Source organism: Condylura cristata, unplaced genomic scaffold (assembly GCF_000260355.1).
Source record: "Condylura cristata isolate star-nosed mole 26May11 unplaced genomic scaffold, ConCri1.0 scaffold00006, whole genome shotgun sequence".
NCBI lineage: Eukaryota > Metazoa > Chordata > Mammalia > Eulipotyphla > Talpidae > Condylura > Condylura cristata.
In genome coordinates, this window is record NW_004567107.1 from 59,470,958 (window position 1) to 59,487,577 (window position 16,620).

Sequence of the window (16,620 nt, forward strand, 5' to 3'; positions counted from 1 at the left end):
TTTTTTCAAACATACACTCAAGATACTTATTCTACATGTAGTAACAATTCAGCAGAAAATCCAGAAGGCCTTAGTTTTGTGTGGCCTTTGCAAGTTATGTTACTTTTATAGCCTTGGTTCCTCAACTGTAAAATAGGGATAGAAACATCTACCTTGCAAGAATCTGCTGGTGATAAAATAAATAAATAAATAAATAACATACGCAAACTTACTTAACACTATGCTTGGTCCATACTAGCTGTGGCTAATTAACAAAAGAGTTGCTTTTACATTGTTGGTTCTATGAGAATAAAAAAAAAAAAAGATACCAGCATCTTTCAATCAAAATCGATTTCTTCTAGGGAAGAAAGTTGTTATTTTAAAGATAGCAAATTAATTACTTCTTTACTTATATGTATCTGTTAATTTAAAAAGCTGAGTCCTTTAAAAAAAAAAAAGCTGAGTCCTTTAAAAAAAAAAGACTTATTTATTTATACATACAGAACTGGGGTACAAGTTAGAGGTATGGAGGGTGAGAGGATTTGCCAGAGACAGAGTAAGGAGCAGAACAGGCAGGTGGACTAAAATACACTGTTGAGGGGAGTAGCGGGTGGGTCAGGAGAGGTCTGCCACGCCATGTGGGTCACCTCTCTGGGCAGGAATCGAAATCATGCTACAGTGGATGCAGCTAGCTTCACAGTGCTGTGCTTTAACCCGTTGAGCCACCAGGGGGACCCTGAGTCTTTTTTAAAAAAATAGTACTACTTTTCAGAAAAACAAAACAAAACAACTCTGCAGAAAGTTGCCTGTGCTTGACAACTTCAATTCACTCAAATGGATTTCTGAAAGTCTATCTACATTGTGTCTCATGATGCCAGCCCAGCCCCCAAGCCAACTCATATCAATGTCAACACCTTTGAGTTGCTACACTGTTTGTCCGAAAGGATAAAGACCGTGGTAGCTATGTGCTAGGTTTTCATCAAACCATTCCTTCTACCTGGGAACATAGCTAGACTAAATTTGCTGATAACCCTTGCATTCAGCTGTGATTAAGTTCCTCCACTGGGATCTAACTGAAATGAATGTGAGTTCCTTTAAGAAAGCCCATATGACACTTTCATGCACATCCTGCCAGCTCTTGTCACTGCTCCAGCTTCAAGTCCTGAAACCTTGGGAGTTACATGGGAGATGGCAGAGTCTCAGTAAGTATGGTACTGGTGCTCCCTGATCACTGCTTTAAAAAAAGCCAAACTTCACATGAGTGAAAAATAGTTCAGTCATATTTGAGCTTCTATTTTTCTAGAAGTGTTTGCTAAAGCCAGTGGCAACTGGGGCATTTGGAAGTCCTAGGATTTTTGTAAAATTAAGAAATATTGTATCTAGTCATTATGTGTCAAACCAGATACTATCTCATTATATCACTAAATAATCTATAATAAAAGTATACTTATAATCTCATTTCTACTAAATCACTAAAGGTACTAAAAGTTTAAGAAAATATTGAAAACTCTGACTATTCATTTCATTTACTTACTTTGTCCACAGCATAAAAAAATCTGCTACTACTTTAATTTAGTAACAGAATGTCTTGATCCACCAGTATGTTGAATGAAGTCAGAGTATATATCAGAGCATTAGAGAAAATAGATATTTCTGTGTTTTTTTAAAAGAAAAATCAAATTAGATAAAACTGAAGTATCAGCTATAAGCTCTCATCTATATTTAGTAAATATAGATCAGAATTGCTTTCTTTACTTCAAAACTATACAATTACATTCTGTTATAATTTGATATTAGATAGTAATCAGTGGTCATAAACTACATTGTTTTATTAATTTAAAATGTCAGGGATATGTATTTGTTCTGTGTACACAGAGGAAATATATCAAGAATATTTTTAGAAATTTAAGCCTCAAGTTAAACTTGGGAAACTCAAGCCTTAACCCCAACCTAAGCTCAATTAAGTAAATTATTTATTATGTTGACCAAAGTATAAGGAACTTAACCTAGTCTAAGGTCATGCAGTTAAAGATATAGTGGCAAATGAGATTACTTTCAGATTAAAAAAAAAAAAAACTACCATGTTGATTCAATAAATAACTTATCAAATGAATCAATGGCATTTCCAAAAAACTGCCTTTGGTGATCACAGATCTGAGGAGCCTGGACATAAGTAATTTACATTAAGTAAACACATAAGTAGTTTAAGAAAAATAACTCTCAAACTAGTCATCCTCTCTATTTTCACTGCTCCCGTCTTTATCTTGGCCACCACAAGTTTCACCTGGCCTTCTACAATGATCTGTTCTCAGCCTGGCTTTCTCTTCCACTCTTGCCACTTTTCCAAGCTAATCCTCTCAAAGAAACCCAAAGTGATTTCTTTAAATCACATGATAAGCCATACCAGGCTCTTGCCTGAAATTCTTTTTGGCATCTTTACTGGTCTTAAAATAAAGCTAGATTTTCATTATGGCCTGCCATACCATGCCCAATGACAATTTATGTTGGTACCAATTTCCCCATTCTCTTCACTCCAACCTAACTAATCTCTATGCTCCTTGAATATCCCAAGCTCTTTTACATCAGAGCTTTTGAACTTTCTAGTCTCTTTCCTAAAATGCCTGCTCTTTAGCTCTTTACATGGCTGACTGCTATTCACTCTTCAAGACTTAATTCAATCATCATCTCCCTCAATTACCTTTTTTACTCCATATAGTTCCTTCACAACACATAACACTCTGTGCTTTTAGTCTTTTTTTGCCTGAAAATCTGAGTACTCTATGAGGACATGAACTTTTTTTTTCACTTTTATTATCCTTTTAGGCATTATATATGCTCAATGATGGTTGGATGAACAGATGGATGAATGAATAAGACAGGTGGATAGATGGTTGGATGGATGGACAATGGATAGATGAATGATGGATGAACAGATAATGAAATTAATGTATAGACAGTAGATAATTTCAGCATAATTGCAGATACTGGGACCATGCAATAATAAATTATTATCACTTTTGGCTGTATAGACAGTATAGACAGAAGATAATTTCAGCATAATTGCAGATACTGGGACCATGCAATAATAAATTATTATCACTTTTGGCTGTAAATGTTACTGCTCCATCCCAGCACCGCTCTCTTAAATGCCTCTGTCCTGGGAATATAAAAAAGCATTAACTCTGGAGTCATCAATACGGCTATTTCTGCATAAGAGTTTTACTTTTAAATGAAAAAGAATTGAATTTGAAACATTGATAATATTAAGAGGGTGTATCATAATATTTAATTTTCTATCACCTGCAGACACAAAGCCATCCTGGCCTAGACCTTTAAAACTTCCAATTCATGATGTTCTTTCAGGAAGAAACAATAAGGTCACCTCAACACAGAGTAAAACCAGAGGTCATTTCCTTGACTTACCCTATATAGGTCCATTTCCCTTAAGGAATACAGCAAACCAAACTGACAATATTTCTGGCACTAGGTCAATCTGATATAATGGCATGTTTTCCCAATTCTGACAAACAAATGAGAAAATATTTTTTCAGTGACCTTTCACTTTGATTTCTCGGATCAAAGATCACAGTCATTCTGTTTCATAATATGTTTTGTACCCAGCTAAGGTGTGTGTCTATCAGCTCATCAGCTCCAGGTCCTTTTGGTCACTTCCTTTTGGTCACTGCCCTCAGAAGTTTTCTCCTAAGTTCTCCTGTACATATAATAGGAAGCATAGTGTTGGGTATGGGCAGGGGCTCTGGAAATGTCAAAATAGTCTCTCCACACTGAATGCCCCTGTGAAAGCCAACATGAACTTTTCCACACTTTAAGACATGACGTTCTATGTAGCTATCCTAGTCCAGCCAACTGATGAAATCCCTTCTGTAACTCAACTCAATGTTCTGCCCTTGCAGAACATCTGAAAAGGAACTGTGATTGGAACTGTGGCATCAGCCTGAGTGGAAGGAAACTACAGAATCAGCCCTGCAATACACATGCTGATAGTGGTAGTTGTGGTGGGAACTAAGGAGGTGTTACCCCAAAAGGAAACTTCTAGGGTCTTCTTCCCAGGAAATCCTACAGTGCTCTTAAAAGCCCATAGGAGAAATTCCCCAAGCTTTGCTTCTCCTTCGGATTAAGTTTTGTTGCTGGCTTTGTCTTTTGGATACTGTTATTGTTCTAGCAGATCATATTTGTTCTCTGTCTCTAGAAATCTACCTAGAGGTAGATTTCCAACTCTCTACAATAATGACACTAGGTAGTAGATTGCATTATTATAATCTAAGTGTACCCAACTTCATCTTTTTTTTGTTTTGCTTACATTAACCCTTATTTCCTTAACTATGTTTTAGTCTCTTGCGTCTATTTTATAAGCTGCTTCAAATCCTCTTGAGACTAAAATAAGCTATTAATGCACATACTTGTGAATTTTATACCATTCTTTTCACAGCCTTAGAACCTGCAAAAACACAATGTCCTTCAGACTTATCTGGCCTTGTCCTGACTCTGTGGAGTTCTAGCTATGTGACTTTGGGTGAGTCACTGAGTTATTTCCAAACTTTCATTTCCTACTTTTTAAATTGGGGACAATAACATTTACATTGTATAGTGGCTAAGAGAATCAACAGTAACTATTCAAAGAGTTGGCACTTAGTAACTATTAAATAAGTAGCATCCTTTATTGTTATCAATAACAATACAAATTATTACCAGTGACAACAACTGGAAGTCACAGGGGCACAAACTCATGAAGGATGTCATGTCACTACAGAGGCAGAGGCTGAGTCCATAAGCTGAGGAACAACCAAAGATTGTCAGCAAGTGCCAGGAGCTAGAAGAGGAAAGATTCTCCCCTAACAGTTTGGAGGGAACATGGCCCTGATGACACTTTGATTTCAGACTTTTAGGCTCCAGAACTGTAAGAGAATAATTCCCTGTTGCTTAAACACCCAGGTTGCAGAAATATTTTACAGTACTAAGAAGCTTATACATCCCCAACTCCTTATCCCCAGACACCATTCCCAAATGTAGGCATTGCACAGACACTAGACAAGCAAGATTTGGAGCATGTGAGATTTTTGTCCATCTAAGAAAAGCCCACTTCAACTTTTTCATAACGTGCACTTCTTTGTTCTTTATATATGTCAGGAAACCTTAAAAGCACATGTAAGCCATATTCATTAAGTTTTTAAAGGAGTTAAAAGAAGACACTGTCCTCATGTATGCAATAATAATTTCTTTCAAAATACTTATCCTAGGGGTCCTCCCTGGTGGCGCAGGGGTTAAATTCTCAGCAGCACTATCAAGCTACTGTCAGCCACTGTCAGGGAGCTGACCCACATGGCCTGAACAGACCTCTTCTATCTGGCCTGCTGCTCTCATCAGCAGTATTTCAATAGACCTACCTGTTCTGCTCCCCACTCTGTCTCTGATGAATCTCCTCAGCCTCTGCACCTCTGGCCTACACCCCAGTTCTTGTATGCATAAATACATCAAAATAAATCTTTTAAAAAATAGTTATACTAGATAAAATGATGACTAGCTACTAACCATTCTGCCCCCAAACTTACAGGCACTCTCCGATTTAGTCTAAGAAGAAATCCATTATTTACTCAGTGAGTAAAGGAGAGAATTAGTCTGGTAGATTACACTTTTCATTGCTACTACTAGTAACATTGTCATCTCAGAAGTGAATTCCCCTTTAGGGTTCAAATCAACCAAGATAAACAACAGTGAAAAAAAAATATGGATAGAAACTGCTTTGGTCTTAAAGAATATGTTTTATTGATGGTGCATACATATTAACTAAGTACTTATTCCACCATTTAATTTCTTTTTATTGGGGATCATTTTCAAAAAACTCAAATTATTTCTATGTAGGAAGTTGCCACATGCATAATTTGAAACCATGCTATAAAAGAGCTAAGTGTAAACTTTTCCAAAGACTCTCACTAAGGCTGATATGATGAAATGACAGCTACTGGGTACATCTTAAACAAAATAGTGGCGATACAAAAGAAAAGGGTGAAGAAGTGGTCTCAAAACCTCACAGCTGGTTTGCCTGCATAGGTTAATAATCAAACATCAGAATCATAAAAAAAAAATCATGTGGCAGCCTTTTATTCTACAACACTTAATGCTTTTTTTATGTAAGAAATGTCATGGATACAAAACTGAGTAAGACACATCTCTAGTTTGGGGGAGAAGATAGATGAGTTAGCCAAACAACCCAAAACTATGAATACAGCTTGAATAGAAGCATGGCAGAGCACCTGACCTCACCAGCCCCAAGGGAAAAGCAATGAAAGGCCCTACCTAGTGGTGCCCTGTTCTGTTCCCCACGCTGTCTCTGGTGGATTCTCTCACAACCCACATCTTTGACCTATGCTCCAGTTCTTGTATGCATAAATAAATATATCTTTAGAAAAAATAGCAATGGAAGTAGGAGAGGTCACTGATGGCACTTGGGCTGCTATCTACCATTCTAAGAACTCGTCAATTTCTCCCAGCAGCTGATTTGTCCTCCCTGGGCCCCTACAACAAAAGAACTAAAGCTCAAAATATCTCCCTTGTCACTGATGGAAACATGGCTTCATTATCTTTTCTTAGTCACCCAGTCAGTAATTATTGGGCATCCACTATGGGCCAGATGCTGGTATAGGTACCTAGATTTGTAAAACTCAGATTTGGTGAATGTCATTTTCACGAAGGGTTATCATGCACATTTCACATATTATTTTCAAGTGAGGCTATTGGTACAGTCACAGAGAAATAGGATTAAACTTCAAGGCACATTATGAGTTTTATAATTCTGTTTTGGCAATTTTTTTGTAATCTGTACAATATATATATATTCCAATACCACATGGCATCCATGGGAGTGATCCAGTATCTCCCTTTCTCTCAGGAGACTGCTGGGCATAGAAAAGAGAGCAGCAAACAAACCAGTTCTTGTACTTGCACTCATAGGACTTACTGTTGAGTGGGGACTTAGTGTTAAGTAAGGATGCATACCAAGCTAATGACACCAGTTACCACAGGGCAGAGAAATGAGTGGCATGGTGTGAGGCTGAGCTGATAAGTAAGGCTTTCACTTTAGATGAATATTTAAACTTGAAAATACCCATGTGTTTCTGCATAGTCATCATAAATTTCTACATCAGGTATATCAGTAACAGCCCAGGGGTGAATTAGAGGACTATGACAAGCTGACCTCAATGTGGGAAGCACTGGACATGAGTGAAAATTGTTGGAATTTCAGGTTGGTTTGGGGTTAATATAGCTGCATTCAATTTTACGGCCACCTTCATGCCCTGTGGGAAGCACTGTCAGACATGGACACAGGGCTCCCATCTTTGAGCTGTTGTCTGGGCCCCACCACTTTGACTCCACAAATGGAGTGACTTACTTTCAGGGACTGAGTAACACAGACGATCAACATGTTGTTTTCATGCAGGTGCAAAACTTGCCCCTTCAGGGAGAGCAATAAATCTTATCCAGAAGGTGCCGAAAGCCCCTGGAATGAGTCAGAGTTACCTTGTCTAGACTGAACTGTCTCATCTCCATTCTGTCAACCAAATTGTATCTTGCCTTTTACTATTAATATTGTAACCCATATGGATTTCACACAGTTCCATTGATAAGAGAGAGGCCCTTGCTAATCAGTTTTCCTTGTGAGGAAAGTCTGGTCACATATAAATGACCTCAAGACATGCTAAAGAAATAAGAACAAATATCGTGGAAATAAAGTTAGCCATATCAACTCATAGCCTGCCAATGATTTGGGGATGAAAACAATTCCTTACATTATCATTCATGCCAATTCTCTGATTATATTTTGAGATATTCAGATGACATGGCATTTACAGAGCAGAGGCATGACCAATGACTGATCCCCAAATAATCCCTAATCACACAATTATCTATCTATCTATCTATCTACCTACCTACCTACCTACCTACCTACCTACCTACCTACCTACCTACCTACTTACCTACCTCTGTTTCTTTATGTACAATTGTTAGGAGTACATACACATGCAAAGGTACCCCTCTGTAAAATGGACAGCTAGCAGAGGAAAGTTCCTGCAGTGGGCAATGGGAGCTTAAACAGTGGATAGGGTTGCCAGATATAATATGGGATGCCAGGTAAATTCAAATTGGGGTTGGGCCCTCCCTAGTGGTGCAGTGGAACTATCCACAGCCACTGCAGCATGAGTTTGATCCCCAGGCAGGAAAGTAACCCACATGGCATGGCAGACCTCTCCTAATCTCAGCAGTATATTTCATCAATCTGCCTGTTCTGCTCCCCAATTTGTCTCTGGTGAATCCTCTCACCCCCTGCACCTCTGGCCTGTATCCCAGTTCTTATCCATACATAAATAAATATTTTTTAATTCAAATTGGGGTTAACAGTGAATAATTTTTAGTGTGTACACACCCCAAATAGTGCATGGGTGTTCTGTATTTTTATTTGTGAAGCCAGGCAATCCTAATGGTAGAGGAGAAGAATACATGCAAGTTAATCATTTTTCCTTCTTTGCCATATATATTGTTAACATCAGCATCAGTTAACATTTTTAGAACATGGGAAATGAGGTCCACTCTAGACTTACAAATGACTCCTACTCCCTAACACTGAAAAAAAATGGCTGCTTCTTTAACCATGGACTCCTAGAGATCGTGTACTATAACTTATTCCTCCCCCTCTCAAGACCTTGCCCAGTGATTAGCACATGATAGATGCTGAAAACAGTTTTGAGTAAATGAGGATATGATATGGAAAGACTACAAAGGAAGGAAATTAGGGTCATGGGGGATAAAATAATAAAACTGTATATGGCAGAAAATACAGTAATCCTATTCTATCTTTATCCTTGGTTTTGTTTTCTGTAGTATGTTACCCACCAACCACAGCTTAAAATACACAATATTTTGTGAGAGAGATCATATTCATATAACATATTAGAGTATAATGTGAGGTTCTGAGTTTTGCTGTGGTACTTTCTGATGGCTAAGTTTTCAAAGACATCATCTTGGGGATGAATATCCAGAGGGAGGACTGCTGAGTCAAGACCTATTTATTTTTTTAAAGACTACCTTAAAACATATCACCATTTTGTTCTCTAGGAAGGTTTTGTGTATTTATAATCCTGTACAAAAAGGGCATGTTTTCCTAGCTAACAGTCACCATGAAATCTCTCTGTGATATATAAAGGGTAAAGAGTAATATATGTTGTAAGTTTTAAAGCAATCCAAAAAGCCAGAATTTTAAGGAATCTTGCTAGTTCACAATTAGTTGTGAATTAGTTGTTGAACTAGTCAACTAGTTCACAGTTAACTGGGCCAAAGAAAATTGTGTCAGGAAAATTGTAAGCCAAAGTTCCAATCAAGGTCTGTCATATTTATAAAATTGTGGTTGTTTAACATTCTAAGATGATTTTATAGAAAATTAACACATTTCTTTTTTAAGATGATAAAGTAAGTTAGATTTGTTTAATGACATGTCACTTTACCTTCCTGGAGACAGAAATCCATTTATTTTGATCACAATCAGAAGAAAATTATTTCGTTAAAGTGAGAATTATAAATGGTGGATAGCTATCATTATACCACAGTAATATTGGTCCCAGTATGAATTAGTTTGACTACACAAAATCCTCCTCAGTTAAAAGCAAAAAGGAACAAACAAAAACTTTCACATAATCTAGAACCTCTAAGAAAATTTTTTAAAATATCGTCTGAACTACTATAACTAAAAAAGGAAAGAAAACACATGATAACTACAACAGAGAAACTAATGAAAAAAAAATTCTATAACCCTCTTGCGGATTTACAATAAAGTTATTATCAGAGGCAAATGAAGTACTAGGTGGTGATGGGAATGTGCGTTAGGGTTTAATTAAAGGAAAGTTTCTCAAGTGGCAATAAAAAAAAAAACATGCTGGCTTAGCCTAGTACTTGATCAATATCATGCTAAATTGATCAACTCTACTTTTCATTGATTATGAGATCCAGAAAAATCAAACAGAAATCAACGATACCCAAGTATAACAGCTTAATTTAACAACATGATAAAAATCTAAATTATGCTTTGGTGGCTTTGTAAATAATGACAGTCATTTGGTTAATGTCTTTGATTAACTCAGAGAAAGATGTTTGGCCTTAGAAACAATTACAAAACAATACTCTTTTGAAGTATGATCCTCATCTCAATTACATACTAGAACTGGTTGAGTATATACACTCACAACTTTCAGTTCTTCATGAAAAACTCGGCACTAGTTTTACTGTGATGATTCTGTAGTCTTGAATGGATCATCCAGACACCTAGGGTAATGTAAGAGTAATGCTTTGCTCACTTTTCTCAAAATAAAAAAAAAAAAATAGTACTTCAAAAGACAATGTAGTCACCCATAGTATAAAAAAAGCACCTCACCCAAAAGGAAAAGGACTAAAATCCTTGGGACTACAAAATGCAAGCTTCTCCCCGCCTCCTCCCCACTGAAGATATGCAGGTATATAAAAGGCACACGAAGGAATCCTTCAGAACTAAGGCATTATTGTCAACCTTGACTCTTGTGAACTTTTAGCTTGTGGAAAAATGAGTGCCAAGCCTCATATTAGAAATTATTTGCGGCCTCTTTGCCTTGTGGGTCTGTTCATCATTGGCACCCTTTCTCTGAACTGTAACTTCCTGAATGTCCACCTTAGGAGAGTCACTTGGAAAAATCTCAGCCTACTGAGTAATATGAGCAATTCACTTCCTGAAGAATGTCTACGAGAAAAGAAAGCTTTTGCATTGCCCAAAGAGGTCCTATTACACACCCAGTCTGTGAAAAGGGACATCAAGGAAGCCTTCTATGAAATCTCCATACAGGCCTTCAACATCTTCAGTCAATACACTGTGAAGTCCTCTTGGGAAGAGCAACACCTAAGACAAATCCAAGCTGGACTTGGTCAGCAATTGCAGTACCTGAAGCAATGCTTAGAAGAGGAAGAGAAGGAAAATAAAGACCTGAAAGCTATGGAAGGTGATGAGATTCGACACTCAAAAGCTACAGTTCCCCAGCTAAGCAGCCTAGAACTGAAGAAATACTTCGCCAGGATAGACAAGTTCCTGAAAGGGAAGAAGTATAGTCATTGTGCCTGGAAGATAGTTCTTATTGAAGTCAGAAGATGTTTCTACTACTATCAGAAATCCACAGCACTTCACATGAGGAAATAAGGTATATTTTTAGGGCCAAAATTCCATTACTCTCTGATTTCCGCCTCCTCTTTAATTTTTTTTAAAGAATTAATGTGCTATACTATAACCTTAATATTGGTTGGATTGCTGGTGGTTTACTGTCTGTAACAATTGGCATTGTAACATCAGTCACATTCCCCTCTCTAAAAGAGGATGACCAACCATCCCTTGGATGACCATGAGTCTGGTCAGAAAGTCCTGAGACCCTTTTAAAATAAGATTCCATCTCCATCTTCTACTTTGTCTTCTTTCCTTTTGCTATTTTGTACTTGTTTTGCTCTTCTACCTCTGAATTTCTGCAAGCTAATGTTTTGAGGATATGGATCAGAGAGCTTTGCAGAATGTAACACCTTAGTGACTTAACCCTCTTTCAGCCAAGGTTGTTTAGTCTATAAAAGTTCAGCAAGTTAAAAGAATTTATACAGTCTCCCATAGAAACCTTCCCTTTCTCCCTGTCCTCGCAAAACAACAGAATTGGGAGGAGGGATCTGTTGAAATATCTATTGGCTTCTCAGTTTGACTTATTTAAAACAATGTAAAGTTTGTATGGTAGTGTTTTATTTTTTCAAGAGAAAGAAGATCCATAATAATAGTGTATGACTGAGTTAAATGACCATTAAATTCCTATTCAGCCTTTGAGAGCATGTAATTCCAATGCAGAGAACACTGTTCACTCCTAATGCATATTTGATTTCTACACCTAAAGAAAGGGGAAATGAAAATATTACAGCAAAGTGTAGTATCTGCCTTTCATTGTTTTATGGGTACCTGAAATAATATTCCTACAGTTATAGTAAAGAATAATTTCAGATTGAATTTTCCATGAGACAAATTTCTGTCTGTTAAGTATCACCCTAATGATACATGCCATTTTAATATAGCTTACTTTTTAAAAATTATTTGTAACCAGAGTATCTATTCAATGTGTGTGTGTGTGCATGTGCTTCTTCATTTCTATTAGTTTATCATCTAGCTGAAATGAATTTTCTCTTCCTCTTTTTCTTCTGCCTCATTTCAGAATCATATTCCAGAATCATCTTCCAAAAAATAACTGAGAGACTGTGGCTACACGATGCACAAACAGTACAAAATGTACCTGACTCAGCCTCTGGGAAACCTCTCCAGGATTGCTTTAGCACCATGCTACCAAACTGTAAATTTGAGAATCATCCAAATGTAGAACCCAAAAAAGCAGCCAAACAGAGAAGGAAGTTATGATAAAACTGACTGACAACCTTCCAAAAAGTTAGATGAAAGAAAAGAACAAGCTGTAAAGTGTGGTAAATTGGGTATGAAAGGAGATCAGGAGTTAATATAAACCACTAATAAGTAAAATGCAGTTCACCAGGAGAGTTGTTCTAAATGGGAGTTGGAGGAGGAAAAGAAGCACTATAAATTACAAAGGAGTTGGGAGCCATGCAAACTACTGAGCACAAAGTATACACTCACACACTAGTTTTCATCAATTTGTCTCATAATACCTTTGCCTGATCTCATCAATAACTCTATCAGAGCAGTGTCAGTTACTTTCGTAATTTATTGTTGCATATCTATCAAATGTTTGCAGAAGGGAAGAAGATTGGGACTTCCAGTCAATAAAGTTTGTGTGATAGGAAGTGGCAGAAGTCAGAACAAGTTTTGCTAACAGCAATTCTAATCAGAAAAAAGAATATTCCCATTTAAAAGGATGTAAGAACACAGAATGACTTCACAAAGGAAAAAAAATACTAACATACAATATGAAAAATGTTTAATATCATTGGAGAACAGAGACATGGAAAATAAGGTAAAAAGATACCTCCCTACCATCATTATGGCAGAGATAAGAAAGGTTAACAGAGTGAGTGGGGTGCAGGGTAGCAGGGGGAAAAGCATAATGTATATTGTTGAGGAAAGGATAATCTGGCACAAATTATCAGATAGCAAGGCAATTTGACAGATCCTAAAAGGTGCATCAACTCCTTTGACCTAGTTTGCCTATACTCAGAAATTTATTCCAAGGAAATATTTGGGTATGCTTGTTCACTGGAGCCTTATTTATAATAACCCTTCTCTGCCCTCCTTTTCTCACTTTCACCTCTGTATTTGCCATTTTTTTTCCCCCTACAATGTTGGGGGGAGGGCCTAATTCTAAAATTAAAGGACCAATAGAAAGCCCATCTTCCACTATAATTACCCTGTTTTCCTTTCTGGAGTAAACTTTAACAAGCACAGTCCTTTCACTTTATTAACGATGCCTTTGGGCTCTTCTTGAGCAACCAGGACCCTTCTAGTTGTTTCTCTCCTACTGCTAAATTTCAAAGGAATCCTTCCTTGAGGGCCATTTTCATAATGAAATGTTTGTAAGTGCCTTCCAGTGCTTCAAAGATTTTGCTTTTTTCTTTTGTGAATCCCACTGGTAACATCCAGCAATTACTAGGGTAAAGTATTCTGTGTCCATATTCCTGATTTAGCAGCATAGCCTTTAAAAGGAAGCTCAAAAATTCTGTTAAATCATGTAAAAAGGGAAAAGTCCTAGAACAGTGTGGAGACAAGTCAATTCATAGAATTTATTTTAAATGGCTGAGTGGGTACTCAGGTCACAAGTGGTCAGATGGATGCTCCCTTCCGCCCATGGGGTGGGGGCGGGGTCAAAAGGTGGAGGACAAAAAGTGTAATTGAGTTTCCTTGGATGAGGGACTGACAGGGAGCCCAACAGAAAAAGCAGGCAATACTGGTATATGCAAGCTTATGAGGAAGTAAAGTCAAGATTCCAACAGGTGCATGGACTCAGCCTCCTTCAGGCTAGTCAAGTGACTCTCCTGGAAGCTTTGGGGGACTCGGCCTTTTCAGAGTGACTACTTTGCCCACAGCAAATTGATAAGTAATCCAAACTCCCTAAGAATGAACCTGCTGTGTGAGCTTCTGTGGGCAGAGGCAGGGAAATAGGACCCCTTGTAATCGAACAGGCGCACCACAGGGGAATCAGTCCTGAGTCACAGATTCGCCAGGACTTGGAAAACTGAACACAGGTCAGACGGTGTCTGCTTTTTGTAAATGCGAAGTGGAAATCTGGGATTCACACTTGGCCTCTTATGTGAAGTAGGAACTTCACGTTTTTTTCCGGAGCCAGCCACCTCACAGTACTTCCAGGCAAAGCCCAGGCTCCCTAGGACTTGGGCTTGTGCCTACCAGCAGCGGCCCTGATCTCGTCCCACGCCCTGGCGTCCGCCCAGCCACACGCCTTTAGCCGGAGGTTGAAATCCACTGAAACCCACCAAAAGGACACCGGGAATTACCGCGGCACCTTGCTCCACTCTCTTGAAAGCTGCACCTCTCTAGGACCTGAGCCCTTTGCACAGCGACAGAGATAAGATCCGAGAAATGTGCCCAGGGCCACAGGCAGCAGAGGAGGCGGGGAAGGAACCACTTTCCCTCCGCCCTCTAACCGCAAGGCCCGGGTGGGGCGGCCTCCCTGGGCTCGGGCTCCAGTCCTGCCCCAGCCAGGAACCGCGGCGGGAGCAGGCTGGGTGGCTGGTGGGGGGCGGGGAAGGAGGATGAGAGGGGCTTCCTTCTCGCCCCAGCCCCGCCAGTAGCTGCAAAGGCAAACAATAGGGGAAACGTGGAGAAACAAAAGGCCATTCGCCAAGATCTCCAGCGGCTTAGTCGCGTGGTCCCTGAGGGCAGGGTGCTTGGGGGGTCAGGAAGATGGGCAAAGCGAGGCGGTTGAGGGTTTGGAGGATCCTGGTACTTTATCGCCGGCGCCCAGGATCGTCCCTTCACCCTTCCCAGAGGGGGTCTTTTAAGCCGGACAGAGCAAAAAAGGAAAGTTGAAGGTTTTTTACCTTCTGCCCAAATGCAGGAAAAGGGAAGGGCTCGAATTCTAGACGTTTGACAGCTGTGGGCCCAAGGTTTCTGTAGGATTTGTCCCGTCCTTTACACACCCTCTGCCTACACCAGACACCCACAGTCCCGGGGACGACCTGGCCGGCCGGCCGGGCCGAGCCGCCTCCTTCAAGATCAAGACGTCCCCAGCCGTCCCTTCCCAAGCACACTTGAGTAAAAGTTAGTCTTCCCGCCACCCACGGCCCCACACGCACCCTGCAGCTATCTGCACTTCGGGTTGGTTCAGGGACGGCCTCGTGCCCCGCAGGAGGATGAATTGTATTGATAGATCTTTGAAATCAAGGCCCTGAGCTCAGGGTGGGGACGGACTCTCAGTCCCGGCCGGGAAGGGCACGCGAGCAGCCGGCCAGAAGCCAAGACGCGGGTGGGGGGTCTCCCGCGAATTCCCGTCCCGGAAGCCCGAGCCCGCGGGAGGGGAAGAGGGGTCCGCCACCTCCCGCCCGCCTGTTGCACCCGCCCCAGGTGCGCCCCGCACCTCAACCCGCCCGGACGCGCCCAAGAGCAAGCAGCTGCCGGGCTGCGTCACCTCCCCTCGCTTGGAACGGGTTCTCACTCACCGTGGGGTTTTACCTTCAGCCCCGGGGCCTGTCGCTCCCTGCGTCGGGTCAGCCGCAGTTGGCGCGCGAGGAAGAGGGCGCGCGCGGGGCAGAGGGGTGACGCCTGCGGGTTCGCCTCAGGGGCTCCCCGCCTTTTGCGTGCGGGCCGAGCGGACTGGCGAGCGAGCGCCGGGCTCTGGCTGCCGCCGCCACCGCTCCAAAGTAGCCCCCACAGCACCCAGCGCGCGGCTACCGCGCGGGGCCGCCGAGCTGGAACCCCCTGGCGGCCGCCCGGGGAATGGCAGCTCCGCTTGGGAGAAGTCTGATTGCCTGGAGGTTGGTTCATCTCCCCTCTGGAAAGAGATAAAGAACACTGGATCTACCAGACCCGGGTGGGGAAGGGGAGAGAGGGGCCAGTCTTCCAGAAAAGAAGTCGACTCTCCTGTCAGGGTTGAAGATGCCGGGCTGAAGGGCCCAAGGATCAGAAGGATTCGTTCTGGGTTCACAAAGGCCTATCCAAGATACCTAGAAAGGGGGAAACATTGCGTACCTTCTCCAGGGTTTTCTCATTTGTTGAAAAATAAAAAAATTCCACGGACTGTCTACCAAATGGGAGCATTAAACATTGAAAAGTAGTTTGAGATTTTGGCGGGCTTACTGGAATTACTGGGAGAAGCCAGAAGGAATAGAATGAACATGGACTTTGAAGCCCAGTCTAGAGTCTTTCACTTTCTACTTGTTTGATCTCGATCTATGACCTCTCAGTGATAGTATTTCCCTCTGTAAATTGGGGAGAGCATTATTTAGCTTCCAGAATGGTTGTTAAAGGACCAACTAAACAAAAGTATTTTTTGTTCACAGTAGAAGTCATTAAATATAAGCTTTCTGAAGAGAAGACTGTCTTCTGTATCTTTTTTCCCTATACAACATTTTAATATGTACTGATTGAATACCAAAATGATTGAAACTGCA

General features: G+C 40.4%; 2 protein-coding genes across 4 annotated transcripts in view; one reads left to right on the top strand and one right to left on the bottom strand.

Annotated features, from left to right (window-relative positions):
- Window positions 1–15,845, bottom strand: part of MOB3B (MOB kinase activator 3B) — a 192,887-nt gene extending 177,042 nt beyond the window's left edge. For all 3 annotated transcript variants that reach the window (XM_012721560.1, XM_004678026.2, XM_012721561.1), the window contains exon 1: window positions 15,670–15,845. The gene's annotated coding sequence lies outside the window, so the exon portion shown is untranslated. The remainder of the gene's footprint in view (window positions 1–15,669) is intronic.
- On the top strand, window positions 10,583–11,206 carry IFNK (interferon, kappa). The gene has a single exon (XM_004678027.1). The coding sequence runs from the start codon at window positions 10,583–10,585 to the stop codon at window positions 11,204–11,206; it is 624 nt and encodes a 207-aa protein (XP_004678084.1).
- Window positions 15,846–16,620: the final 775 nt, after the last annotated feature.

Excerpts from the sequence above, each read along its gene's own strand:
- IFNK (XM_004678027.1), top strand. The coding sequence starts at position 10,583 with ATGAGTGCCAAGCCTCATATTAGAAATTATTTGCGGCCTCTTTGCCTT.